Genomic DNA, 15,831 nt, shown 5'->3' with positions numbered 1-15,831 from the left:
ATGAGCCACAGGAGTCCAAGGGCCACCAGGCTTGAGAAGGACCAGGATATTGGCGCCTGCCTATAGCGCCTCCACATACACACCCAACAAAGGCGGTGTCAACAGCGAGGTATATTTCTTGTAGCACTCAAGTGGATTTTCTTTGGGACCAGGTACTTTACTGAAGGCATGCCTGTTATGGCCTCTTGGAGCTCCTCGGTGGAGAATGGCAGGTCCAGGTCTGCGCTGTCTGAAGTTCACAGTGACTGCATAAGAAGGTCATCCACTATTGGACGTTTGCACTTAACATGGACAGGCACTCGGGTGGGGGCAGAGATACTTAGTGAATGTTTCAGGTATGTTAGCCGCACCAGTAATGTTCAATGAATCAGTTTTTGTAAAGCGCAACTATTCACCCGTGAGGGTCTTAAGTCTCAATATTCTGAATTTCTGTGTCTCGAAACGAGGGGACCATTCTTGATTCCTGCTCCCTAGGGGGAAGCCAGGACATGAGTTTTCCCTCTGTCGCTCCACTCTTATATTCTATGGTGTGAAACCAGCCACGCATCTCTTGTGGTGGTCAGGAGCTTCCCTCGCAATGTCTCTCTGTTGGCATCCTGGTGCCCCCGGGTGAAATCAGCAGGAGCATCCACCCACGTAGCCTACAAGAGACATAGCTGGCCTTCCCTCCTCTGGATGTCCTGGTACCTTTTCTTTGCCCTTACAGTAGGATAGCGACTGTCCCCTACGGGCGGTCTTGAAGGCCTGCCAGAGAACAACCTGGGATGGCACTGAACCTTTATTCGATGTGAAGTATTCTTAAATACCACCCGTAGGTGATCCCCCAACTCGGGCCCTGAAGCCTTGAAGCATTCAATCTCCAGATTCACCCCCTGCCCCCCATCTGCCACCGGGGAGCGGACGCAGGGTCTGCACCCGGGACACATGAGAGGTCTCACTGGCCGGCATAAAGATATAGGGCCGGATTTATTGGTGGACGGAGTTACTATATCCCATCCATCGCATTACAATTACTTTATATCCTTTGGAAATTGTAATACAGCAGATGGAATAACCGTCACGCCTGTGACAGAGTAACACACCCGCGAAGTTCTAAATCTGGCCCACAGTCGATAGGAGGGAGTGAGTGGTGTGCTGCAGAGCAGTGGGCGGATTGTTTAAACGTCGGGGACCATTTACCCCACGCACCCACCATCCACGCCAGCGCCGCCCAGCCAGACAAGCGACCCTCTGGTTTGCGAGCGGCCCCAAGTACATATCATTTTAGGTCCATTAGTGCACTGACGTCACCACCAACGACAACCATCTTCAAGGGTGAGTCCTTGACCATTCTTGACTGACATCGGAGTGTATTCCCGCGTAGGCCTGGGCACAAAGGGCTAACAAGAGTCCAAACTGAACCCTCTTAAAAATACACTTTCTATGTAGGGTTTTCTCAAAGTGTTTAAATAAAACTTTTTTTATGTAATTATTATTACCAAGTCTAACATAGTTCTTGTTTCATTGACCTTGGTAGGGTCAAAGGCTGAGTTGATCATACACTTCGATCTCAGCAGTGAGTGTGTGACCCACTGAGCTTTGAAAATAGACCTTTGTAGAGCGCAGCTGTCACTCCCAAAGGGAGCATCCTGGCGCTGACCTGGGCAGGTGTGTGCTCCCAGGGTGCTTTAACGGAACACATATTAAGCTCTGAGCTGTGAGGCAACACCCGGAATGACTAGCGAGGCATGAAAATAACAAGAAGTATATGATAACAGAGGTTGTAGTACTCAAGGGAGGAAAGGAAAAAAATACGGTCTACGAGATGACACAGTTTAATCCAGGTTACATTGCAGAGTTGAATACATTGGATATTTTTGGCCTGGGCAAGAAAATTGACTGGTTCCCACTGAAGTGATAGGGCTGAGAGTTCAGCTCCAGGGGGCCCCCTCAGCACAGTACCCGGGCCTGAGAGCTTCTGAGTAAGTCCAGAGGGGGACCCCTCCATGTACCGTGCATGGGGGGCTTAAGTTTCGTTACACTACTGCCAGTGGCAGTGGTGTGACAAAGGCCCCCGCAGCAGCCGCAGTGCGCGCGCCGAGCTCCAAGGGGCTAACCTGGGTAAGTCCGGACGGGGGCCCTTCCATGTGTTTTGCAGGCCCCCACTTCAGTTTCATTACGTCACTGGCCTGTGGCTCCTTGCTCATTGGCTACATTGATTAGTGCCAGAACATTTTTATGGGCGAACGCAAAGCTCTCCGTCCCTCTTCTAATCTCTCTTTAGGGGGATTTTAACCAACCCATGTTACGTCAGTTACTTTCATTGGTTCGTGGGCTTGCCTTTTAAAATCTGCTTGTTCTTATTCTTGAAAGGCATACATACGTCATGCCTTTTCCAGTATTTAGACCTTCTCGAGAGCACCGGTAAACTATTGGAAACATACGAGGCTCCATGTTTTCCGTATGGTTTCTGGACTACTTTTTCTCTTTATTTCACAGCGCGATCGCACTGTGTTTTACACAGCGCTATTGCGCTCTTTTTTTTTTTTTTTTAATCATTTAATCTGGCAAGAAAAGTCCGGTTAGGAGTTTACAACGCTAATAGCTCTAACTTGACGTAATGCGAGACCCGTTGCATTGCAAATGCTTGTTTCTACTATTTGCGCCAGAATACAACTTCCATTCCTTAAGTTTGGGGGACAGGAGCTGTCCGAAAATGGGTGAGGGGTGGAAAGGAACAAAGCAGGGGAGAGTGCGAAGCCAGATGGCCAAGCCCTCTAGAGGAAGGGCCTCCCTTCAGCTTCTAGTCCATTGTCAAGTGAATGTCGGCATGTTATCGTGCCACGTGCTCAGGTGTTGCTTCCTTACAGGCCCCTCGTCCTCCTTACTCCACCTTTCCATCGGTGTATCCATGCAGGCCGCTCCTCCTGCTGCGTCTCACCCCAGGCACCACTGGCTGAGGCCTGATGTGTCCCAGGCATGCGCTGGTGATGGCCGATGTAGGGTCAGCACTCTAGCCTGGGGGAGCTGCTCACAGACACCCATTCCTGAAAGGCTGACACGCAGTGAGCCATTCTGAGTGCCTCACATCTTATCACTGCACTCAGTGGTTCACGAGAAGCTGGTGTGGTACTGTCAAGGGCAGCCTGGTAATACCGGCTGCTCTGCTCAGACAATTACTTTACTAAAGTATACTCCTTGGGTAATGACTTGTTATGTTGATTTGTGTAGTGCTCTAATCACCTGAGAGGGTATCCAGGCACTTGGTCCAGTGGTGTAACAAAGCACCGCACCTCCTGCGTTGCAGGGAGAGCTCCCGAGCTCCAGGGGGCCCCCTCAGCACAGCACCTGTCCAGAGTGAGTCCAGAGGGGGCCCCTCCATGTTCTTTGCAGGGGGGCCTTCTCCAGTTTCTTTATGCCACTGACTTGGGCAGGTGTGGAGGTGTGTGGTCCGAAGGTGCTTATAGGAAGGGTTAAGTCTTTAGCTTCTTGCGGAGCTCAAGCAGTGAGGAGGAGGCCCTGAAGTGGTGACTTGAGTAGAGAATGTACTACTCCAAAGGACTGAAGAATGCAGCCTCGCCTGGTGTGGTTCAGGTAAAATCATATAAACATGGAATGTTGAGGGCCTCCATATATCCCTTCTCTACATCTCACAGGTGACGTAACCTCCAGTATAGTGCCGTGACTGCATCAGGTACCCAAGGACACCAGAAGGTTTATCACACTCCGGGTAGATTAAAAGAGGGGCATGTGGCCTTTGGCTTCTCTGTCTTGTGCCCTTTAACTGTTGAACAAGGGATTTCTGTGATGATGGAGAACTCACCACGTCTGTCAGCGACGCAGCTAGGGCCTCCCGTAAGGTTGTTAAGGCCTGGCCTCCAGATTTAGACCTCATCAGTGAAGCATCAGAGGCCTCCGTAAGGCTGTTAAGGCCTGGCCTCCAGATTTAGACCTCATCAGTGACGCAGCAAAGACCTCCTGTAGGCTGTTAAGGCCTGGCCTCCAGATTTAGACCTCATCAGTGAAGCAGCAAAGACCTCCTGTAGGCTAAGGCCTGGCCTCCAGATTTAGACCTCATCAGTGAAGCAGCAAAGGCCTCCCGTAAGGCTGTTAAGGCCTGGCCTCCAGATTTAGGCCTCATCAGTGAAGCAGCAAAGACCTCCTGTAGGCTAAGGCCTGGCCTCCAGATTTAGACCTCATCAGTGAAGCAGCAAAGGCCTCCTGTAAGGCTGTTAAGGCCTGGCCTCTAGATTTAGACCTCATCAGTGACGCAGCAAAGACCTCCTGTAGGCTGTTAAGGTCTGGCCTCCAGATTTAGACCTCATCAGTGAAGCAGCAAAGACCTCCTGTAGGCTAAGGCCTGACCTCCAGATTTTCACTTTGGTATCAATGCAATAAACTCCTTCTATAAATCTTTTAAGGTCTGGAGTAAGCTTCCGTCATTAAAGCAATCATTCTTGCTGTAAGGCCATTAAGGCCTACCGTTTGTACTTAGGCTCAGTCATTGAACCAGTGTAGGCTTCCTGTAAGGCTGTTAAGACCTGGCCTCCAGATTTAGGCTCAGTCATTGAATCCTTGTTATAAGACCTGGCATCTGGATTTGGACACCGCCATGTAAACCATAATGGCCTGTTGTAAGTTATGTTAAAGTCTGTCCTTGTGGTTTAGGTTCTATGATTGAACCTGTGAAGGCTCCTGTAAGATTGTTCCTGTAAGTTCCAGATTTAGGCTCCATCATGGAAGCAGCGAAGAACTGCAGAAAGGCTCGTTCACGTCTGTCTAAATGTAGGCACCGTCGTGGAAGTAAGGAAGGGCTCATGTAAGGCACCTAAGGTCTATTCTCTAACTTTAGGCCCGGTCTTCATCCACCCATTTATTCATTAATTCAGACATTCATCCGCCAGCCATCCATACTCTCACCTATTCATCCATATACGCACCCTTTCATGCACACTAGTCCATTCATTTTATATGCCCTGTGGCACTCGCTTTCATTCACACATCCACTCAAACATCCATTAAGCTATTGACACACTCTTAGATTTACCTACTTGCTCATCCCCAAAATTACACACACCTGCCAGTCACTGAAAAAGAAACACTTTCTTTTCTGAAATGGCAGACCTGTTTCCTTTGTCAAAGCTTGTAGAAATATGTGCTTATGTCTAAACACATCCGGTTGGTTTTATACTTCGAGTTGTGTATATTGGGAAGACAATCTGATAATACTTTAACTTTCAATAAGATAAGTCTCCAATATTCAATAAGGCCAAAGTGAGATAACAAATAATTGATTGTCAATAGTCTTTTCCTGAGAAATTGGATCAGCCCACATGTGTTTCGCCCCATGTGCAGTCCGCTGGCCTTTTTACATGGCCTCTAGGTTTAGCATGTGGATGTTGGAAACTTGTAACTTGATGTAGAATGTCATTGTCAAGATGTTCAGAAGATGTTTGTTCCTAATCATTTCTCAAACACACAAAGTGGGATGGGAGGACGCTTGTAATAAGTCTAACCAGCGTCAGTCGCTTAGGGTAGCATTCCAATGCATCATTCTCCCCGAGCGATTGCTGGGGGTTAGATTTGTTGCAGGCATCCACTCATCACCTTTTGTGTGTTTGATCTAACACCCTGGATGGTAAGGATATGCCCAGATGTAGGTCCCATGCTCACTGTGCCACTGGAACCAAGCGAGACTCGACTGAAGAGCCGCAGTCAAGTTGAAACCATTCTTGGGTAAGGAATGATCTGGCCTGGTAGTTATGGATGGTCTGTTCCCATGAGGAGCAGGGTCAAGACTGATTTACATATGGCTGGGTTTAATCTTATGTGACATGTTGGGCAAAACAAGGATGGGTTGGAATGCCACCCTGCGCGATTGCCAGTGGTTAGACTTATTGCAAGTATTCTCCCATCACTTTTTGTGTGTTTGACGTCATCATTTCTCTCCTGCCTGGTGGCGGCCAGAGAGAACTGCCCCAACAATGTATAAGACACAGTATCCGGAATAACACTCTAATGCAACGTGCCAACAAAGTTATTGATTTAAATTCTATGAAGATGCTTCTGGATCCCCTCATCCCTGGCTCATGTCCTGGACACCATAATCCCTCCTACATTAGTGGTCTTTACCCCTCCATCTCACTCACTCTCGAGTATTTCATTATGTGTAGTGATGGTGGCCATGGCGTTATACCCAGTGGTGGCTGCCACTGAACGGGAGTGGCGGGACGGGGCGCGACAGCCGGCAGAACAGACATGCGCACATTGTGGTGCACAGCCCTCCTCCAGCCCCCACCTTCCAGCCCAGTCCGGCCCCTTACTTCCTGGAAAAATAAAATTATATCGTAGCGTACGTTATTATCATGTTAGTTTTGCTTTTTGAAGAATCCAGCGGAGCGACGCTCCTCTGCTTTAGCGGAGGAGCCGCCCCTGGTTAAACCACAGCTGAGAGATGATGTAGTTGAATTCTCTCTAAGGTAGTGCACAAGGCCAGCAAGGATACAGAACATCCGTGCTCTGCCTGTTGAGGCTGTTCATCAGATTGTTGTAGCTATACAAGTAGTAAATGTTCTTAGAATTGAAAATCATGTCTGTGTGTTTTGCCTCCTGACATAGATGATTCCTTCTCTCTCCTCTAAATGCAGTTACAAAACCCTCTTCAGTCGGCTGAAGGGGCTGAAGACCGAGATTGAACACTTGCAGCTTCTGCTGGAGAAGTCGAAAGTGAGGCTGCAGAAGGACTTCGAGGTCTGGTGGTCCCAGGAGGCAACGAGCATGCAGGTAGCAGCTTTGCTTCTGTTCTTTCCATATCCTGTGGTGCTGGTGTTTGCTCCTGTGACAATGTGTACCCCAGAAACAGTGCCAGTTCATCCCGGGGGCTACTTTCTGTCTGCTTAGTTTAAACTCAACCCCTTGTCGACAGAGCGAGCGGCTGCGGTGCGTGAGCCCAACACGGTTTCAAAACCCTTCCACCTTTGGGGAACAAGGAATATCTCATGAGACTCAGTGTCTTGGGTCTCTTCGAACTGTATAGAGAGTTCTGTCAGTTGTGGAAAAAGCAGGACTGACTGAATAGTGGCAGTCAGGAGTATGATGTAACCTACTGACTGCTCGAAACCGAGAGGTGGGGTCGCTCAGGACCACAACTTTACACCAAATCTCAGATTGGACAACCCAGTGCAGTAAGCAGCTAAACGGACCGTATCATCTGAAATACCATAGAAGACGTGCAGAGCTGTCCAAAGAGACCGGCACGCTGAGAGCCATAACACTGCACGTCCGAGTCTGACACCTCATCATCCACAGCACTGCTACGCGCTGCGTCCCATGACATGATAACCGCACCCGCTGGTGAACACGCACGACATGGAAACACTTTCCATACAGGATCATAAGAAAAGCATTCTTCGGTTCAACAGGACTCTCTGAAGAGGCCTCTCTTCAGTTTGTTGCTGTGCTTACGTGGTTTTGCCAACTCCAGTCAATAGCAGATTTCTTAAAGTCTGTATTATTGTTGTCCATCACCTCTGCAGTTTGTTGATGGTTGGACTGGTGCAGTCAGACTCCTTGAACGGGGCTGACCATGGTTTGCATTTGTTTCAGCCCTGTTCCATTATGGTTATAAAAGTCAAGCAGGTAGACCTGAAGCCTTCTCTTCATTGGACCAGGATACAGTAAAGGGCTTTTAGAGGACGGATAGTGTGGTCGTCTTTCTTCAGGGTCCACATTAGGTTTGATTCATGGTTGTGTGGAGTCTCTGCTCTTCTCTTGCGTGCCTTTCTTGCTTATTTGCATGTGTTGTTGCCTGAGCCTATGTGGTATTGAATTCTGACTTGAACATGTTCTGCCTCTCCTTATAAAAGATTAGGGAGCAGGATACTCCTGGCAGGCTGTGGTTGGTTTAGTTACGCTTATTGCTTTTAGAGTGAAAACACTACTGATGGACATCAGCTTCAAGGCACATCAGAGGTGTGCTTCTTTGCCTAGTGCATTGATGCGTGGGAAGTGCAGTAAATGGATCAGAGTGTCCACTCAGCGGCTGACCTTGGATTCACCAGGCTGGGGGCGTGACTCAGCACTGCAGCTTGTTCGGGCCATTTTCAATTGTGTAGTGATGTGAATCTACAGCAGCAGCTGAGAGTGCAGGATCCAAGCAGCCTGCTGTGGACATTGTAGGGATCTTAGCAAGGGGGCATGGGGGGGGAGCTTATGAGCTACCTGACAATTGCCACTGCCCTCATTCTGTGAAATAGATTGTCTGATCTTGGTATCTTACATTCTGTTCCTGCTCAACCTTTTCCTCTCTGATCTCGCGCACCCTGGTCCTTCAGCGCTCTCACCCCTCGCTTGGAAAGGTGGCTTGGGAAATTACACACTCACCCGAAAATCAACAACTGACTTTGTTTGACAAGATGATATAAACTTGTTTCCTCCTCACAGAAACATGGTTTTCTCCATCGGCTGGATCTATTTGGGTTATTCTCACTGCAGCTTCTCCTTACCCCATCACGACCAGGACAAGGATATAAGCAGAAGCGTTTGTGTCCTTTTTAAAACCTTACTCCCATTCTGCCTTCTCTTCCTAGTGGCTCGCCTGTTCATCACTAGAGATTGCTTACTATTCTAGGCAACTTCAGTGTGTGATTAGATGACCCCCCTCTTTCTGACCTTTTTATCCAGGATCTGTCTGATTTAAGATTTATCAGATAGACTTATGGTCTGACACATTGAAGGGTGTAAACTGGACAACATCTTTTCCCAAATAGAAGAATCTTTCATTAATCAGATATGTATCTAGCCAGATCATCTTCATACAATTTTCATTATGTTTGGCTGACTTTCAACAGAAGTATTACACACCTTCTTTTCCTATTCTGACACGTGCTCACCCTCAGATTCAGAAACATCAGCTAAGGTCACACCTACTAGGTTCTATGATGACCAATACGTGTTCAAGTGACAAGGCATTTGACCTCTTCTGTAATTCCACCAAAAACTTTTACTGACTAGCTTTCCTCTTTGAACTCCCAGGGCTCACTGCTCTCCATGAATCAACATGATTGTGCCTGTGGTGGTTCACCAGCTGCAACATAGTCAGTAAAAGTGTTTTGGATGTTAGTGCTTTACCATTACTCACATCCTGATCATACTTTGATTATTGTATAATACTGCTGGTATTGATTTTACCACAGTATTCACTTGCTGGGCACTGGTTTCACTGTTTGGCTGCTTGACAGACATCACTTTGTGAGCTGTAAAGATCACTCCACTTGTGGCAGCCACTTTTAAGACCAGTCGCCTACAATCTCCTTAATGTGTCGGCCGACTGGGTCCATGCAAATAAACATCAGTTACACCACAGCGACATGAAGCAGGCATACGCCCACCTACATCCTGTAGTGCCCAAGTGCCACAGCCGTCATCCACGCTGGCTTTTTTCCATTAGAAACTAAGGGTCTGGTTCAGATCTTGGCAGTCGCACCGTCTAGCCGCGTTGGCCGAAGACCTGCTAACACGTCAAGTCAACGATCTTCCGCCCGCTGTATTTAGATGTTACAGCTCTGCAAGCGGATTGACTTGCGAATGGTTTCTGCCAAAAGGAGACAGCAGTGGGACCCAGTGGACTTCGTACACTGGCAGGGGCTATGGAAGAGAGTTAAGCGACACACACACTGTCCCTTAGCTTTATGTATACCCCTGCACTGCACAACACACCTTGAACCGACTACTAAAATCTGTAGAAAAGTTCCATAAACCTACAAAATCTGAAAATCTGTGTGGAATTTGTGTATTCTGCAGAAAAAATCTGCACCACAGATTTCTCCACCTGCATGTTTATTCTGTACGTCGTGAGGAATACCCCAGGCTGTTGAAAGGCTGCTGCACGTTCTCTTCCTGTTCGGGGAGTGAGCCTCCCTCAGATTCAGAAACACCAACTAAGGTCACACCTACTAGGTTCTATGATGACCAATACTTTTTTCCAGCGACAAGGCATTTGACCTCTTCTGTTATTCCATAAAAAACATTTATTGACTATGTTGGACATGGCCCTTCTTAGGGGATTTCCCTGAAACATTTATCTTTTTCCTCCTGTTTTTTTGCTGCCTCTCTCTGCGTGTCCTTAGGACTCTGGGCACTTCCCTTCTGTACTGCAGTGGGAAAGTGCACGCGCCCTTCCTACACATGCCAGGAAGGGGAGCTTACATGATTGGTTCAGGTGCCATACCCAGGAGCGCTGTGTAAAAAGGTACACCAAATACCCATGGCGGGTACAGCCCTGGTCACTAGTGGGACGTTGCACTGATTGTGCCACCCACCAGAATAGCCTCTCAAGCATGTATCCTGCTTGATAATGCAGACCTGTGGAGGCGCAGGTGCGCCTGTGCTTAGGTTGGAACTTCTAACTCCGTAGCCAATCCTGAGTGGGCCCTCTGCTACCCCTACAGCACCCCCTGAAGAGCAGAGCAGGAGGTAGATGAAAGGCTGGGCATGTACACACGGGTGTCCCATGCTCTGGTAGTGAAGAACTCCCACGTGGGTTTTAACTACCTAGGGGATCGTCTATTCCTTTAGGTTTTGCTGATTCTCTATTCAGTGGTCTTAGGAGCTCTGGGCACTTACCATTGTAAGTAGCACATTTCCTTCATATGTTAGGAAGTGGTGTTGGCCAGTGTGCGCATGCGTGCCCACTCATGTTTCAGACATGTGTCCATCCTGTCAATTCAGGCCTCTTTGTGCGCACTTGCACCTAAGGTGTTGTTAAACATATGCCCAGCCTGTCATAGCAGGCCTCTGTGTGCGCACTTGCACGTATGGTGTTCTTAAACATGCGTCTTTCCCGTCATAGCAGGCCTGGTGTGCACACTTGCACCTAAGGTGTTCTTAAACATGTGTCCAGCCTCTGATAGCAGGCCTCTGTGTGCGCACTTGCACGTATTGTGTTCTTAAACATGTGCCCAGCCTGTCATAGCAGGCCTCTGTGTGCGCACTTGCACGTATGGTGTTCTTAAACATGCGTCTTTCCTGTCATAGCAGGCCTGGTGTGCACACTTGCACCTAAGGTGTTCTTAAACATGTGTCCAGCCTCTCATAGCAGGCCTCTGTGTGCGCACTTGCACGTATTGTGTTCTTAAACATGTGTCCCTCCTGTCATAGCAGGCCTGGTGTGCACACTTGCACCTAAGGTGTTCTTAGACATGTGTCCAGCCTGCCTTTGCAGGCCTGTGTGGGCGCAAGGGCACGTATGCCCAGGGAGTGAAGAGTACCCATGTGTGCTTTCACTATCTATGCGAGTTGCTCTGCCCATAGGTTAACATTGGGGGAAGCTACCATTACTCCTAATTGCAATAGTGGATTGCAGTGGAGCAGCCTCATAATGTTTCTTACTATTGGGTTCGTCTTCACAAACCCCTTCCTATGGTAAAGGTGGTTTAGTCAATAAGAACTTAGAAATGCCACTTTCGAGAAAGTGGGCATTTCTTTGCTCTAAAACACCTTTGTGTGTCTTTTAATTGAACTCTAGTCCACACTGGAGGCCGGGGAAGCACACCAAACCTTGGGCATGCAACTAGAACGATAGACCTCTGCCATCTGAGTGCCTGGCTGGACAGATTGGAGGAAGAGGTTTTGAGACTTGACCTCTCGGGCCAGATCATGCCCCACTAAAGATTAAGCTCTGCTTTCCGGGGCCCCGTGGCAGACAGGATTGAAATTTAGGGGAGTTATTTGTGGTTCAAAGGAGAACCATTTGAACCACCCCCAACTTCAAAGGCACACTAGAGTATAACTACTGGTGCCACACCGGAGGTACTGGACTGCGTGGTGCATACGGCTTGAGGAATATGTTGTTTACAAGGAGGATTATGTGATTGGAAGGAACCGTGCACCCTTCCTGAATAGTAGCTGCCTGCTGCTGTGTGGCACCCTAAGTATGCTCTTCAAGGGCTTGCTAGCTTGCCCCCTGTTACCTGCTGGAGGTCTCAGGGGCATTAAAGACCTACTGCGAGGTACCCACACCTTCTACCAGTGACACCTGGAGAGCGGTGCCCTCTTAAGTGCCCACATTATCTGCTGGATCCCATCTGGTAGCAGCGGTGAGAGTGTGAAAGCAAGTATTGTACCTGGAGACCGGATTGCTTGGTGCAGAGCCCCAAAGGAACCTCCTGCATTCAAGGAGCATGGCCCTGCATCGTGGGGCCTCGACACACATAACTGTCTTGTTGGTGGAGAGTAGATTCACTGGTTGCAGGACCCCGCGTGGCTTGCTTCGTCAATCGTGCTGCAGTTGTCTTGTGCGACACACTGACTGCATGCTCATTGCGTGCATTGTCCGATTCACTGGTTGTGACCCTTGGAGGTGGAGGCGTACCTGCAGCAGTGCCACATTCTATCTCGTGTAGCACTGCTGACCTTGTGCATGTGTGCGTGCCCGGAATTGTCTGGTGCGACTCAGGTCACCACTCACTAGACATTGTGCCTCATTTCCAGGGAGGTACGGAATTTGTAACTCTTCAATTGTGTGAACAGAATTGTCCGGTGCAACTCAAGTTACCGTGCACCTTGACTTTGTGCCTCATTCCTCCTTCTGAGAGGCTCCCCTGCTTCATCTCTCACTCATCGATTGCTTCGTTTGATGCCCTCAGTGCGGTTTGTAATCTGCCGCCTCGACCTTCCTCAGAACCAACTCTTAGAACTCTTCATTGGCTGCCTAGAAAAAGTGCTCTTAGTTTTAACTCCTCTGGTTGGTACATAAATCCCTTCATGGAAGAGGGCCCATCTGTCTGCAGAGCCAGTTGCGGCTGTCAGCCCCCGCTCGCAGTCTCAGATCTAGTGGGAAACTTCTGCTACACCCTCAGCGTATTCATACCACAAGGTATGGGGGCCGCTCATTTTCAAACTTGCCCCCCCCCCCCCCAGCGCTCGAGTTCAAGCGGTTTAAAAAAAACCGCTTAAATATGGCTTTTTGATCTCTGTTAACTCAACTGAATTGTTTTGAAGTTCCTGCTCCAGGTCAGGTAGAGCTCTAAAAGCTCTGAGAGACCCTCTGGAGGGTGATTTGTTGCGCTCCATAAGCAGCCATAACATTTGCAGAGCAAAGTTATACATTTAGAAAGAAAATATTAATGAGAGCCGTGCATGGGGGGGGGCCATATTTTTGCAAATTATGGGCATTGATAACCTGTTTACGGCGTGCATCACTTGCCTCCCAGAGAAATTACATTTCCGAATAAGACAGTGCAGTAATACGCACGCATGAACTTTGAATCTTTTAAAGATTTAAAGACACCGTTATTTGCAAAAGTGTGACACACTTGCAGGTTTCATATGGAAGGAAAATATTTCTGATAATGATTTAACTGAAATGGTTTAGAATGGGACATAACATTTAACAATATTTCAGATGGAATAACCGTGTATCCATCAGATACTAATGTATGTATGTACATTATTCTGTCAAACGTTGCTGGTCCATTGGAAACAGACCAGAACCCAGATGCAACTTATATTCTCCTACGACGGTGACTAAACAGCACAGGAAAATGACTTCAAAGATGGACTCTAGTGTGAGTGCGGCAGAGGAACACCAGCTTAATGACGATGTGGATTTAAGTAATTGTCTTCTGGGACAACATCCTTTAAAAAATAAAATATTTATATACAAAGAGAAGCAGACATATGTTGAAAGAGCAGCTGAACTAAGAATTACAAACTCTTGAAACTAATAAAATGCCATGGCAGCTCATAACCAAGTCAGCCGTGTTTCTCCCCTTCATTTTAATCTCCGGAAGGAGGCATTGTAAAATATGTTATCACATACAGACAATCACTGCTTTTTATTTCTTTGACTTTTTTTATGATTGTTAAAAACCCACGCCCTTAGGTTGGCATGAAAAAATGTGTGCGGAAAAAAGCACTATATTTTGCTACAGCATGTCTGGTTATTTCCTTTTGAGTTCAACTGTTTGACTAAAGACAATCCCTCATTAATTAGCACATCTGAATGCACTAACCCACTGGGACACTCACATCTTGTGAGTCAGTCACTTTGCACAGCACTGGTAACCCTTTGAAGCTCGGCCCTGCTTGTAACTCCCTGCAGTATCTGCTTCATTCATTTCCTCTTGTCATACACTCCCAGAAAATGCTTCATATCTGATTAGAAGAAAATTCATCTTTCTGCGAGTTGTCCCCAGAGCGTGTCCTTGCGCCGAGGAAGATGGCTGCAATGCAGGTCAGTTCTGAGCCCTTTTAACAATCATCCTGTAACCATGATCGGAGCCCAGCTGGGTTGCTTAAGGCCCTTCCCCAATGCTGAGGTTGTGATAAAGTGACTTTGGACCCCCAGAAGATTGTACGGTCCCTTGCAACTGAACAAAGGAAAACAAGATGCGTTTGAAAAGAAAAAAAAAGAAACGTTAAAGATCCATTTTTTAAGAGTAGGCCGTGGTCCATGGGACAATTTGCGAATGGTTTACCACCAACTTTCTATTAGCGGTAAACTGCAAATGTTTTGCAACCGCATTTTGGTCACAAAACATTTGTACATAGCTTTCTGATTTGGTATTAGGAAGGGATGCCCTCAACACGCCCCTTCCTAATACTGAATTGCAAAACCTTAAATTACATTTCAGTAACAAGTTACTGAACCGCAATTTGGGCTTTGTACATCTCAGTAAGCAATTTTCTTGCCGCAAACGGGCTGATTCACAGAATCAGCCCGTTTGCTACTTGAAAAACGCTTTGTACATGTGGCCTGAGATCCTTTGCCAAGGCTACTGTGGGAAGATTACTGCCTGTTGGGTAGCACTGCTTAAGAAGTGACAATAGAGGGATGTACTGATTGATAATTCACTCTTTATTGGCGTCTAGGTTGCACTCTGAGTATTGCTATGTGTTTCACAGGGTGACAGGCACTCTGCACTTTGCAGGGGGGCTGGGTGGGCGATGTTGGGTCATTGGTTGCTTCAATTTGAGTTATGTTTAATGTTTTTTTGTTTCAGCGACGGGGCAATACAGACCAACACTAGTGCAAAATGTGTGATTCAGTTAGGGGGCGGGGAAAATGGACGATACTGCAGCTGGGTTGGATACAACACGTATGGTTATGCCATGGCCACTGCTCAAGGGGGGGGACAGTTGCCCTGAAAAAGTAATGACTTGCAGTGTAAAGGGACTGGAAGAGAACCATGGTACTGAAAAGACACTCCCCGGACATAGTCTTATTGCAAGAGACCCATATGAAGGGCAACCGGTACCCGGCGCTTGACAGGATAGGGTCCTACACGGGGGTAGGGTGCATGAACTCAGTAATGGACCCCAACATTGACAGATCCAGACGGGGATAGAAGGACCTCCCCTCTGCTGACTTTTATAGACTCATTTGGCCTGGCAGATCTTTGGAGGAAACATTACCTTCTTGAGCATAAATATGCATTTTAGTCGATAGTGCACTCCAGTAGCTCTTATTTAGATTACCTCTTTGCACACCATATGCACGCGTGTAGATTCATGCAGACCCACCATAAGGCCAGGAATATTTCTGATCACTTCCCGGTGGAGGTGGTCTTTAGTGGTCAGATGCCCAGACAAGATGCAATGCCTCAAATTGATTCCTGGTATCTTAAGGGTAAGGAAAAGATGCCACAACTTATGTGTGGGGTGATACATTATTTCCATGACAATGTGGGCACTGTGGACTCATCTAGTATAGTGTGGGAAGCCCTCAAGTTCTTTATACGGGAACAGGCAATCTGTATGATCTCAGGAATCAAAAAAGATCACAGGGCTGAATTAGAGACCTTGGAGGAGATCCAGGAGCTGGAAAGTGGTAGTCAAAACCAGATAGACTAG

At 47.6% G+C, this 15,831-nt stretch overlaps 1 protein-coding gene across 2 annotated transcripts in view; it reads left to right on the top strand.

Annotated features, from left to right (window-relative positions):
- KIF6 (kinesin family member 6) overlaps positions 1 to 15,831 on the top strand; it is a 1,127,187-nt gene that overhangs the window by 978,541 nt on the left and 132,815 nt on the right. For both annotated transcript variants that reach the window (XM_069236333.1, XM_069236332.1), the window contains exon 18: positions 6,627 to 6,762. In XM_069236333.1, coding sequence (XP_069092434.1) covers positions 6,627 to 6,762 — 136 coding nt within the window. The remainder of the gene's footprint in view (positions 1 to 6,626; positions 6,763 to 15,831) is intronic.

This window comes from Pleurodeles waltl, chromosome 5 (genome assembly GCF_031143425.1).
Source record: "Pleurodeles waltl isolate 20211129_DDA chromosome 5, aPleWal1.hap1.20221129, whole genome shotgun sequence".
Classification (NCBI taxonomy): Eukaryota; Metazoa; Chordata; class Amphibia; order Caudata; family Salamandridae; genus Pleurodeles; species Pleurodeles waltl.
The sequence above is the reverse complement of the archived record's forward strand: the minus strand, read 5'-3'. Positions and strand labels throughout refer to the sequence as shown.